This window comes from Pagrus major, chromosome 3, assembly GCF_040436345.1.
Source record: "Pagrus major chromosome 3, Pma_NU_1.0".
In the NCBI taxonomy this organism is placed as follows: Eukaryota; Metazoa; Chordata; class Actinopteri; order Spariformes; family Sparidae; genus Pagrus; species Pagrus major.
Genome location: NC_133217.1, coordinates 16,429,302 through 16,442,808, shown reverse-complemented (window position 1 = coordinate 16,442,808; position 13,507 = coordinate 16,429,302). Strand labels below are relative to the sequence as shown.

At 40.5% G+C, this 13,507-nt stretch overlaps 1 protein-coding gene across 1 annotated transcript; it reads left to right on the top strand.

The window, feature by feature from the left end:
- The first annotated feature begins 2,561 nt into the window (after positions 1 to 2,561).
- Positions 2,562 to 10,884, top strand: LOC140993676 (hippocalcin-like protein 1). The gene is made up of 4 exons (XM_073463184.1): positions 2,562 to 2,660; positions 5,525 to 5,806; positions 9,396 to 9,501; positions 10,787 to 10,884. The coding sequence occupies exons 1-4, from the start codon at positions 2,565 to 2,567 to the stop codon at positions 10,882 to 10,884; spliced, it is 582 nt and encodes a 193-aa protein (XP_073319285.1). The 5' UTR covers positions 2,562 to 2,564.
- Positions 10,885 to 13,507: the final 2,623 nt, after the last annotated feature.

Here is a 13,507-nt window from a genome sequence, read left to right as displayed (position 1 = left end):
ATCGACGTAGTTCTCTCTGGGATGTCACCCATTTCTGAAGAGCCATTGTGAAGCACAGTGTGCGTCATCTTGGTGGTGCTTTACATGGTTACCTACCAAATCCAAAAAAAGGCAAAGAGGTAGACTTGAGGTTGGTCGAATGAAGCCTAGTAGCTGATGTCTAGTTTGATGGCTAGCTAGTCAGCTAGCAGCTAGCGGTTTCTCAAAGTAGCCATGCAGGTTTGGCCATTTCCGTGTTGACTTCACTCTTTTACACTCAATTAAATAGGACAGAAATACAATTATACTTTTTTGGAGGAAAAAATAAGATATGTTGGGATATGTTTAAACGTCGTGTTTGATAAGTTGAAACTTTCCTTCTTTCTTGATGTTGTGGCTTTACATTTCTACTCTAACCAAGTGGTTAAGGTTGTGGTTATGGTTAGTGTTTAGGGTAAGGAGAAGATTATGGTTCGGTTTACGTCGTTCTGTCACCGCAGACGAGGCTGCAGATGGTCCTAAAGTCTGGTTTTGTTGCCATTGTCCTGGCATCTCATTTAAAATATTGAGTGGTTTCACACTTACCAATGTTGAAACGCTGCCTTGAACAGTGGTCTCTGGCTTAGCAGCTGTCTTGCCCACCTGTCATGCCACCACCATCTTTTCCTCCTTCTGAGGTGAAAGTCACCTCATATACCTGTAATGGGAACATGATATCTCTGGTTTTACAAATGTTGATATGGTTCGTATCAGTTGTCTGGATATAAGCTGCATTTTAATGCCACTGAGGTAATACACAACCGGACATGTGGGTTTTGTTTGTGTTTATGTGAAGCTCTCGGCAGGCAGCGTTAAAGACCTGCAACGCCCACACGGCCCACCTCATATGCACCACGCACACGCATGCTGTTTGACTTTCTCAAGTTCACGTAAACACAAACAGGCCTGCGCTTGGTCTCACTTTCTCACGTACACACAAAGTTGTCGGCGTAATTACCCAGCGTGACTGAGGAGAGACTGGAGGTCAGCGGGGTCGGCCAAGTCTCATCGGAGGTGTTCGAGCCCCAGTGATACTGTAATTTAAATCACACACACACACAGAGAAAGCAACTGCTTCGATGGTAGAGCACGGGGTAATTAGCCTTTGAGTGCAGGGAAGCAAACTAAACAAGCACAAGTTTGTTGCTCTTTTTTACACAAAGTTGTTGCAACAGTCTCATATAGGTGTTCGTAACATTTATTAAAGGAGCATTTTGTAGTTTTGTAGAAATTCAAACTCAGAATCTTGATATTTACAATATCAATGAGGTAATGATACAAATCAGGAATACTTATTTTCCATGAGTGAATAAACAAGCTGTTCTCAGAGGAAAATAAGGTCCCCAGAACACTGTTTCAAGCTAGAAAGGTGGCAGGGTCCGCCACATATAAACAAGGTAAAACAGTATGAAATGAGAGTTTGTTTATTTAGTTTGTTAAGGCATAAAAAATAAGTCAATGAAGATCTCTCTCTTCTGATTAGAATGTCTTTCCCAAAACTACATAGTGCACCTTTAATTGATAAAGCACAAGACTGATCTACACTCACTATGAAATGAGTATCAATGAAAATACCACATATTAATCATTACTTCACCCCTGAAAACAACCCAAACAACTTAACAGTTTGCATATTAGAATTTGTTACTCCATTAAAATCCCATGAAGACTATAATGACGTCATTGATAACTGAATTTTATGGTTAAAAAAAGAAGGGATTTGGTGTCATAATGACGGTTTCATTATGTAGTTGCATCACTGAAATCGTGTTTTGTCAGGCAGGTTGGGCTGAGAAGAAGATTAGGAGATCAGGGGACACGGACGGACACACACACACACACACACACACACACACACACACACACACACACACACACACACACACACACCCCAACACCACGACCACAGTTGATTTGACACACAAACACACAGCTGGCCAGATAAACCCAGAAATGTGATCAGTGGGCTAGCACTTGACGTCACAGGGGTGTGTTCGGGATTATTTAATGTTTTGCGAATGTGATGCAGCAGTTTAAAGACTTGCGTAACATCCCGTGTCAAGGGAATTGGGACACAACACTGTGACAAGGCTCGCTTTGATTTCATTTAAAAATAGTCATTATGTGAGTGGACAAAGTCACGTTGTCAATTTGTCAGCGTCTTGTGGGGGGAACTAGCTTATGTCATCTTTCTGTTGTTCGCTTAGTGATTTAATTTGCACAAAACAAAATGTCCTTGTGCTGCAGCTGGATAGTAACAGAAAGCGTCTTTTTTAACCGTCTTCTGCTTTCAACTTGAGCTGTCACTAGTCTGTCTAATCCCTCATAGTTTTGATCTGTTGCTGAGTGACTCCAGTGACGTACTGCCGACGTTTGCTGACCGACTGCATTTCACTTCTCATTTGTCACACAAGGTCATTTTCCTGTCTGCCTGATTATTGCTGACCTCCTGTGTCTTTATGTCTGATTGACAGGTGTGAAAAGCAGCCTGGCTAGTGCTTCAGTCACTGTTTTGTGAAGGAAACCAAGAGTCCTGTCCCGCTGCCATGGGGAAACAGAACAGCAAGCTGCGGCCGGAGATGCTGCAGGACCTCCGGGAGAATACTGAGTTCTCCGACCACGAGCTGCAGGAGTGGTACAAGGTTCGCACACACACACTGTACACACAGTCTGGACATTTCTGGGTGACGCCAAGTCATAGTGGCAGCACTGCTGTACTTTCTCAGATACTATACTTCAGATACTATATTTGAAGTGCTTGTGCATTTTTTGAGTATTGCCATTTTATTCTTCTTCATATGGAAATATTGTATCATTTTGTTTCTGTTATTTAGCTGTTATAGTTAAAAGTTACTTAAAAATTAAACATACGATCATATAAACATCTCATGTAATATAATACATTGTTATAGATGTAACTACCCAAGAGTTTATAAAGAAGCTAGTTTAAAAATTAGCTCTAGCTTCAAAATGCTGCTTAGATTATTGCATCTGTAATATTGTCTAATAATAAAATATATAGAATTATATAAAGCTAAAACATACTGCAAAAGTATAAAGTACTTTAGCTAGCTAGTGGTATTGACACTTTCACCTTAACTAATCCATATTCAGGTCAGTTTAACAAACTACATCACAGCATCAACATACATAGTTGATGTGATGAAGTGGTCAGCAATTCAATCAACCCATTTTATACATCGAGCACACATAAAGGTAACATTAAAGAGGTAATATTATGCTAATTTTCAGGTTCATACTACTTTTACTTTTATTTGGGGGTCCTAGTAGAAAAGGTTTACATACTTAAATTTTCAAAAAACACATTTTTCTCATATGGTGCATTGCTTCAGCACCCCTTTTCACACTGTGTCTTGAACGTGCCGTTTTAGCTACAGAGTGAGACATCTCGCCTCTGTTCAATCTTTGGTGAGAGTTGCACATGCGCATTACTTAAGAGGCAGGATGTAGCCAATCAGAAGCAGAGTAGGGTGGGTCATGCAAGCAAGGTAGTGTGATCTAAAATAACGCAGCTACATTAATCGCAGATGTATGTCTGCTGACTGACTTGAGTGTATTTATTTTATAATAATTATATAAAGATATATATTAATATAACACCTGTTACATAGTGGTGCACATAAGTTACAGAAGTAAAGGCTCAACTCCAAACCAGGCATTTCAGGCAGTGCTGGAGCAGTGTTTTCTGTGGGAGAGAGTAACTCCCTTTGGCGTGGACAAAAATGCTTCGTAACACAATAAAGGAAAGGCAAAAACCCAAAAAGCATAATATGACCTCTCTATCAATACTTGGAGTTGTGTTTCTTGTCAAATTAAAGTCCAATATTTCCCCTGTTAGTTCTGTTTTGGTGTGTTCACCAACAGGAAGCACCACATTTTGTATTTCACCGAAAAAGTTATATTTTCATCCATTTTCTGTTAGGTTGGATTTACCAACCTAGCCTTTGTCTGTTGCCGTTTGTTGCTGGACAGATAGTTGGTTATACAGTGAGTTTTTTAGAGCTTGTTTGATGGAAACAGCTGCAGCAGGAAAGGAAGTTGATGGAAGCATTAAGACAGAACCAAAACATTGAAGTTGTGTTCAGTAAAACCAAAACAATGAGCTAAAATAGGCTAATAGCTGAGGCTACTGTAGTGGAGTCTAAAATTGATGCCTTTAATTCTCATCTTTTCATATTAAAGTTGAGTTGATTTAAAAATGTCACTTATGGTTTTGTGGTGATCACTCGACCGAGGTTAAATGTCAACAGTGTGCTATGTTACAAATTCACACCTGTCTTAGATAATTTAACACTTCAGTCAATACTGAGCTCGGACAAACAACACTGTGGTCAACACCTGTCGACACAGATAAAACCTTAGTACTGGAAATGTTATCAGTAATGAAGTGATTTCAAATTATTTAAATATATAAGTATGTCTATATTTATTAGGCGATAGTACAGTTACCTTTAAAATGAGCATAACCCTATGTTCGAGGACAAAGATGGTATTTCATGTGACAATGTCTGTCTCCATCCAAGACCGAGCACCACCCGCTCCCGGTGAGTTAAGTCTTGGCATGATGAGGTGCCACATTGACCTGATCGCAGTTATCCCATCGTGTGCGTATGGATGTGTGTTTGTGTAATGGCTACACTATATGGCTTTAAGCATGGATTAAACCTATGGAACAGCTGTGTGAGCCGTCCTGAATAAGAGCCATACATGTTAAACTATCGCCTCCCTGACCCATGACTTAAGCCTTACTGACCCCGGGTCACTTCACACTGACAGTGGCCGTGGTGGCGTTCACTCTCGGCAGATTAACAGCTCCGGGATGCTGCGGGTGAAATATAATACTAGTATATTCCATAGGTTGAGGTGCCTGAGAATTTATCTAGCGTGTCTTTTTGGGGAATTTATTGGCAATAAATCCAAGTTGTGTTGTCTCTCTCTCAGAAAGTGAAAACAACTTTTATCAGGACTGAACCATGTTGATATTCCACTTTCACTTAAGAGAATATTTGATACGATGATCAAAAAGTAATTCCAGCCTTCAAATCGGGATGATGACTTTCTCACCTCGCCGCCTCTATCTTAAAGGCCTTTGTTAAAAAAATTGCTTTATTTCTGCTGAACAAAGACCGAGACTGACATGACTTTAACTCCCTTTCCTTCTCAGGCACAATGCTGCCTTATCAAATGTGACCCCTTGAAAAGAAGGTAGAACTGCTTTCATCTATCCAAGACTAAGCTCTTTATCAAAAAGTACTTCTTCGATCTGTTAGAATGAAGCATTACATGACTGAAACATTTGCTGATCGAAGTTTTGTGACACAAATTTGATTCGTGATCGTTCCAGCCCGCTTTGAAAAGGTTTTACTTGGGTCTGCTGCTCTAACATCTGTATCACAGTGATGTATTATATTGTCCTGGAGACTGAATGAGAGCTTCAAATGTCTTATTTTCACTCTGGTCTCGCCTCATGTCTTCTTCTTCACAGGGTTTCTTGAAGGATTGCCCCAGTGGAACCCTGAATGTGGAGGAGTTCAAGAAAATCTACGCCAATTTCTTCCCCTACGGCGACGCCTCCAAATTCGCTGAGCACGTTTTCCGGACTTTCGACACCAACGGCGATGGCACGATAGACTTCCGGGAGTTCATCATCGCCTTGAGCGTGACGTCACGGGGCAAGCTGGAGCAGAAGCTGAAATGGGCCTTCAGCATGTATGACCTGGACGGAAACGGGTACATCAGCCGCGAGGAGATGCTGGAGATTGTACAGGTGAGAAAAGGACACTGGGCAATGAAGTTCAGTTGGGGACAGAGGATGAGATGAGGCATCTGGACTGTGAAAAGGATTTGGGGTATTTTTCATTTAATGCCATCATTAGACACAGATGTGCAGTGAGCTATATGCTAACATCACAACAACCACTACTAAAGTACACCTGAGGCTGATGGGAATGCCATTAGCTTTACATTTATTTTGTCATAAACTAAATTAGTGGAAAAATCAAGGAAACTGATGTTATAAAAATCATGGGATCATCAATGTCATCACAGTTCATCCTGAGGAGGACAAGTACATCTGTGCCAGATTGTAAGACCATCCATCCAACAGTTGACGAGACATAAACCAAAATAGCAATCCCGTGCTGGCACAAGAGGAAAAGTCAGGGAATCACCAAAGTCAACAGGATAAATCCTCCTGGGACCATGAATGCTGAACACAATTTAATGGAAATGCAAAGTTGTTGACCAGCAAACCACCGTTAGCAAGGCTAAAAATGGTCAAAATCAAAGTGGCAGAGGCTGCGATCTGCTCGCTTTTAGTCCCTGCTATGTGTCAAGCTCCAAAGCTGGACGCTGAATTTCCCATAATTCAAACAATTACATCTTTTTGTTAAACTCTTGCTGCTTGGTAAATAAACATGTCTTTCAAACTGCATACCCCAAGTTTGTAACACAGACTTGCTGTAACAAATATTTAGTCCCTATCTAACTATCACAGTTACACAGGAAGACCCAAACATCGGACACACACACACAGACAGGCAGGTAAAGGAACAAAAAGTGAGCTTTAATGCTTTTGTGCTCCAAGTCACAAAAGGGCAAGCAATGAAGAAATATACCAAAGTAATACAAAAACTAAGGGCACACCAGAACAACACGAGGAACAAATCAGGAACACAGGGAACACACGAGGATGAGAACAGATGATCTGTCATAGAGTGAGGGAACAACACAGGCTTAAATACAAGCTAAACTAACGAGGGGCAGAGGTGCAGGTGGAGAGACACTGGGAACAGGGCGGTGCTGATGAGGCTGATGTGAGACAGCTGTGTTGGGGGGGGAGGGTCAGGCTGGGGTGGAGCAAAGGAACACAGGAGGGAAACAGAACGTTGGGAACACAGGTGAGCAGGAAGTAGAAAGTAACAATAAGACTCAAGAGAAAAGGACTAGAAAATAAAACAGAAAATCAACAAAAAACAAAAAAAGCAAACCATGTAACCTTAATGACATCATCATGATTATTTTCTCAGACTTTAGCAGACTCCTCCACTGAAGACCACTGTAGGACTTACAAATGTTTTAATATTCGTACTGACCGTTATGTGTAAAATCTGTGGAGTCCCCCTTTAAATACAGAATGGATCAATATATAAAGGCACAAATTACAAAGAACACGATCCCAAATATTAGTCACATGAGGATTTGTATATGACACATGAAGAAGAGCCCAAAATAATGCCATAAATCTCTTAGTCACCATACTTAACCGCTTTTACTAAAAACATATGGTGCGGATGATAACATAATATGCTTAAAAAAATTGGCCGGAGCATTGTCAGCGCGCCTTCATAATTTCCCAGAATCCCTCTGCTTTACCTGTTATTTGGACCAAACAGTCACATAGAGTTGCGCTGACTGGAATAGACGCAAAGAGCAATTAGCATAAATGTTCACTTCAATTATGCAAGTTAATTCATTCCTATAAGTATGTTTGTGCAGGAGGCTCAAGCGCCGATATGCAAAGACCCACAGGCACACTTAATGTGCTGACTGCTATACTGGCAAAGGCAACAGGTCTGCATGAAGACTGTTAAGCACAGTACAACATTAGTGCTGTGTGTAATCTTGTCACTCATACTCGAAGAGAAGACATAGAGAGGCTCATATGTCGAGATATGAGGATCTCACTGTATGGTCTGCGTCTGTGTGTGTGTGTGTGTGCACTACTGGGTTCTCATGGATTAGCGAGTTAAATTTAACAGAGTTTATCCCTGAGTGTGCAGAATACTGGGATTATCCTCAGGCTCACTGAGGTTACGCACCGTTGGATGGGAGAGGAGGGACCCATTGTGTCATTGAAAGAGAGAGAGATGGTCATGATAGAGGAATCAGATCTGGTTTACACCGCACTGTTGGACAACACACGGCTTCTGACTTAATATGTCATAACGGCCTGTGATTGATTGCAAATGGGAGCGTAAATGTAGGACGCAAATTAAGATTAGTTTTGAAATCATTCTGTAAAAATTGGCAACATAAAAACTGAATATTTCCCCAAAACAGGTGTAAGACAAGCTTCCAGGCCTCCAACACTGTTGATCACAAAAATATGTTTAGAAATCTCTGGAACAATAAGATATCTCTGCTATCCCTCTAACACTAAGATTGAATATAAATCGCAGTTGGCTGTGTCGTCCATGGCTTTTAGTTTGGCACATCACGCCCGAAACACTTTGCAAACTTTTGATTGGCTTCTAGAGGTTTATTAATTTAACTTTTTTTTTTTTTGTACATGACAATTACAGGAGCTTTGGACTGCTGGGAGAAAGAGGTTTTCAGGCCCGGGGCTAGCTGGTTAGCATGCAGCAACTTCAGTAGATATCTCTGCAACACAGCACATAGCAGTCTTTGACATAACATCAAAATTCTTCATTCATCACATTCTGCTGATAATTTTAGTTCATTTTTGAATGTTTTAAACTAAAATTCTTACATATTGCCCCTTTAAATAATAGGTGATAGATCATATTAAATACATTTGTGTGCAGATTATCTATTCAGGCCCCATTTTTCAAACCGATGTCTGTCATGTCTCATGTCTGAGATATATTCTCAAACAACAAAAATGTTTTGCCTTTTATCCTACAGTTTCTTTTTTCCAGTATCCACCCAGCTACCCAACCATTTTTGGAGAAATATATGAACTCTCATTTTATAGTCCAAGAGATAAAATTTTAGAGCTGGTATGTCTTACTGAAAAGCACAGAGGGCTTATTTTGTGTGAGCTACCCCCCATCTGAGGGTGCTGCTGTGACACTGATCTACAGTCAGTTTTACACCCTATGCTCCCAATGGAGAAGATTTAATGGGCACATAAGCTGATTGTAGATCCGTGTCTGAGGCCGACTGATACTCGGAGCTCCTCTACGCTCACTTGCAGAGTTTAATTTAATACTATCAGGGGACGGGAGGCGCTCATATCAGTCAACAGATAAAGATGTATCAGATCGATACAGTAAGCTCTGCTCGTAAGCCCCCTACCCTGCTGGCACATGCAGTCTGTGTCACCGTGGTGTGACGGTGGTGCTGCAGCCATACATACTCTGCGTGGGTATTTGTGGCAAAGCTGCCCAGGGAGCAGCTCTTAGCATCTGGAGTAACAAATGTCAGGGAATCGTGTTTATCAGCATCTTGAAAGCCACAACGACTTTATTTTTCAGTTCAGTTGTGTTTTACTTCTCTCCTGCTGAGGCTCCATAATGGCTCCCTGCTGGCTCAAGTACACTTTCTGTTCTCCCGCCCCCATCCAGCCTAACCCAGTCTCTCTCCTTCTCTCTCTCTCTCGCTCCATCTATTAGGCCATCTACAAGATGGTGTCATCTGTGATGAAGATGCCAGAGGATGAATCCACGCCGGAGAAGAGGACAGATAAGATCTTCAGACAAATGGACCTCAATAATGATGGTGAGAGGAGGAAATGGCATCATGGAGGGATGAATATGCTGCAGAGAGGGAGAGTGAGTGAGAGCTAGAGGATGAGTGTGACGGTCTGTTGAAGATAATCTTTGAAATGTGCCCGTTTTACTGGAAGAGAGGAGAATTTATGACTGTGTGTTTTAGTTTTTAGTAGTTTTTTTGTTTTATGTCTGTGCCATGCTTAACATTTAGCCCATCCCTCGTGAGATTACAGGACATTATCAAACAGAAAAAGTATCAACACATATACAATAAAAAATAAAGTAACTACGTTATGTATACTTTTAAGCATTGTGAAGAAAAATCAAATAAATTGTACGCTGAATATCAGAGGAAATACAATTTCAATGTGTCAGATGTGAAGAGCCAACTCAGTCTGTCTGCATCATCTATATTTACACAATAAATGTCTCTCTTTATCTCACTGAACAAAGTATTGTTTAGTTCCCAGTCAAAGGACAATAGAAAACTGAAAATGGAACTCATTTTCTTTATCAGCGAGACAAGCGAGAAGTTCACTTTTCTTCCTCTAGACTGACAAATTGTCCAGTTTCAACATTGAGCTGTCAAATAAGAGATTAATTCTTAGAAGAATTATCTACAACATCAGTGGTGGGCTCGATGGATTTTATTTAGACGGTCTACAGCACAGCGTGCTAGTGTGTTTAGCTTGTGTCCAAGTCCATATTGCTAATTGAATGGCAGATAATCTGGGTGCAAAGTGGCACACGGCACAAAGAGGTGGTAATTTACTGTGTTTATGACAGACTGCTACTTTCTTGACTTGCAAAATTATCTTTTAAATTGACACATCATATGTATAGTTCATGGCACGATTCAAAATCATAAATTTATTTGTCTCTCGCCATTGACTACTTACTGTACAAGTTTTTTTCCTAAATACAGTAAGGTCTCTGGGGACACAGAACAAAACTATGGAAACATGCTTGTGATAGTTTTGAGTGTATTTATAAACTTCAGGTTCTTACTTTTACAAATGATTCCTCCTAAAGCTCGACCAGCTGAGTAAGCGAGAACATTAATATATGAAATTCGTGTTTTTGTCACTATAGAGGGCTCGATATTGATATGAATCTGCAGCATACAGCTTATGTGACCTCGCATTAAACTGTTAAGTTCTATTGAAAGTCAAAAAATCCCACAATGAGTTATTTTAGTTTTCTTCATTCTTGTAGCCTGCATGTAACAAGGGCCAAATTCCTCCAAAATAACGTCTCTTCTCTCGTCTTCTCTGTCTCCGTCCACCCTGCAGGCAAACTGTCCCTGGAGGAGTTTATCAAAGGTGCCAAAAGCGACCCCTCCATCGTCCGGCTACTCCAGTGCGACCCCAGCTCGGCCTCCCAGTTCTGAACCTCCCGCCCCGCTGCGGCCCTTCCTTCCTCACCCCCTCTGTTGCTATTGAAACAGTCACTCAAATCAATGCATGATGGTTCTCGTCTCTCATATCATCTTTCTTTTTTTTTCTATTATTGTCGTTGTGTGCGAGGATGGAGGAGGGATTTTAAGGAGGCTAAGAAAAGTCATCTCTATCATTTTACATTCATTTTTATATTTGGGGAAAAATGAAGGGACATGCATACATTTAACGATCGGTCGACGGTGGCGTCCGCTAAGTATCTCTCGCTCTGGAGTTTTCCTGAGGAGCTGGTGACAGAGCGTGGATGTTTTCTGCAGGGTGGGGATGGCTTAGTTTGTCCTCCAACTCACATGTATATCATGTATATACTGTACGTCTATGTATATCATGAGATGAAGTACATTTGTCTCCATGTATGGTGCACACTTTCTGGCATTGAAAGGCAGTATTATGTAGCGTAGCTTCCTGGTCTGATCTGAACGCGTGGTCAGGGGGGTGGAGGTGGGTGGGGGCGGGGCGTTATTGGGATTTTACTGCTATATGATCTTTCGCTGAGAAAAAGAAGGCCTGAGATCCCATTAGGTTTTTAATCGACATCTTCTTGCATTCTGTTGATTTTTAAACTATAAATGTGTTTTTCTTTTTGTTCATTTGTACATATTGTTTTCCTCCCTCATGTCGTTTTATTTATTCATTTTTATTCTTATTATTGTGCTTTTACTTTGACATGTTGTTAAATACGACCATACTCCAGTTTACAGTGACAGAGAGAGGGAGAATATGTGAGTTCAGATTGATCTCTTTGGGATTCGTTTAAAAAGTGGAAGATTGTGAATTAAGAAGATCCCGTGATGCATTTTTGATCAACGACACCAGTAGCACATATCGTTTGAGCCGCCATGTGTTTATATATAAAGTATGGCTGTTGCATTTGGTCTGGATGCGTGTGTGTGCATGTGGATATGCACCGTGTGCTTGAGGCTAACTTTTACAGTATTACCATGTTGTGTTGTTTCTTAATTTGTAAGTATTTTAAAGATCTTTAACAACGAGCAGTAAACTTAAGATAGTCGTAAACCTGTCACTATACTGCATGATCCTACGAACCAGATGACGACAGACTCCACGATAACGGTCATCGCACAGCGGTCTCTTTTTGTAGCTCTGCAGCCTCCTCAGCACTGTACCGGGCAGAAATGATTAAATATTTGTCTTGCTTTGGGACTAAACCCTCCCTCCCCTCCTCTTTCTCTCTCTCTTTTTCCTCTGACAGACAGAGAACTCACTAAGGGCTCGTTCATCACTCTCTAGCTGAATGCTTTTATAACCTCCTGGATTAGTCTGCTTACAGAGCAGGTAGATGAAGGGACACGTTTCAGGAGGCGGGAGCAGGAAGACATACTTGCTCTGATTAGAGTTTTCAGGGGTTTCCAGACGTGTGGTCATCAGTGGCTGTGTTTACATTAGCACTGATAGAAATCATTAATTAATATCTGGGATACCATATCGGACATATTTAATTAATATCTGGAGCAACAAGAGAGTGAAAGAGAACTTTAAACTGAGTGTTATTTGAGTTTTTGAAACCTGGCCTCAACTGAATAAAACATGCTTCAAAATAAAAGCCTCCCTTTGAAATACTGTGCACATGCAAACAGAGCCACTGCTGCAGCAGCAACAGCACGACTCCCGTGTGTTTACAATGCAAGGACCCCATTGTAAGATCACTGTTGCCATCTTCTGTTGTGGCGGTTAAACACAACAGAAATTATGTTAGTGGGAAAAAATAGCAAAACTGCAAAGTCCTTTACATGATGAACAAGAGAGTCAAGCCTGTTAGCTGAAGACCATCCAAAAGCATTACAGGATGATTGTTATTTTTTAATATTTAACTGTTATAATGGCTTTTTCTTGTTTTACTTTTACAGGTTAATATTGTATAAGTGTGACGTTTAAGTGTTTAAGTAAGAATCAGTGGAATGTAACTAAGTACTTTTATTCATTTACTGGACAATACTGAGGTACTTCACAGGAGTGTTTTCATTTTATGCTTCTTTATACTTCTAAACAACTACATTTTACTTTTTTCACTTTTTACTGAATTAGATGTATCTGTCAACTGTACTTACTAGTTACTTTTCATATTAAGTTAAAAGCAGCTTAACAGCTATATCTTTGAAGCATGTCAGTGCATTTATAATAATGATCCATCAATATATTAAAGGGGCTGAGTGGAGCCGGTCGTCCTCCATTTCTAAACTAACGTTAGCTGCTGTTGCTCTTCGTTAGTGGAGCAGTGAGACGAGACACTAATTAATACATGTAAACTGCAACAAAGTGTTACATAGAGCCCCTTTAGTGTACACTCTGGCATGGGTCAAACTTTAACTTTTGGTATTTTAAGTAGACTTTGTCGCTAATACTTCTGGATGTTATCTTGAGTTAATAGTTTGAGTAGTGTGAAATTTTGCCATATCAATGTCCTTACCCTTAATCTGCTCGGTAAAAAGGGACAAGAATTCCTTTTGAAGTGGCACATTGTAATGCTTCATTGAAATCCAGACTAAGGCAATTATTTCAGATGGGTGATCAGCTCCATTAAGCAGGTGGAGACAG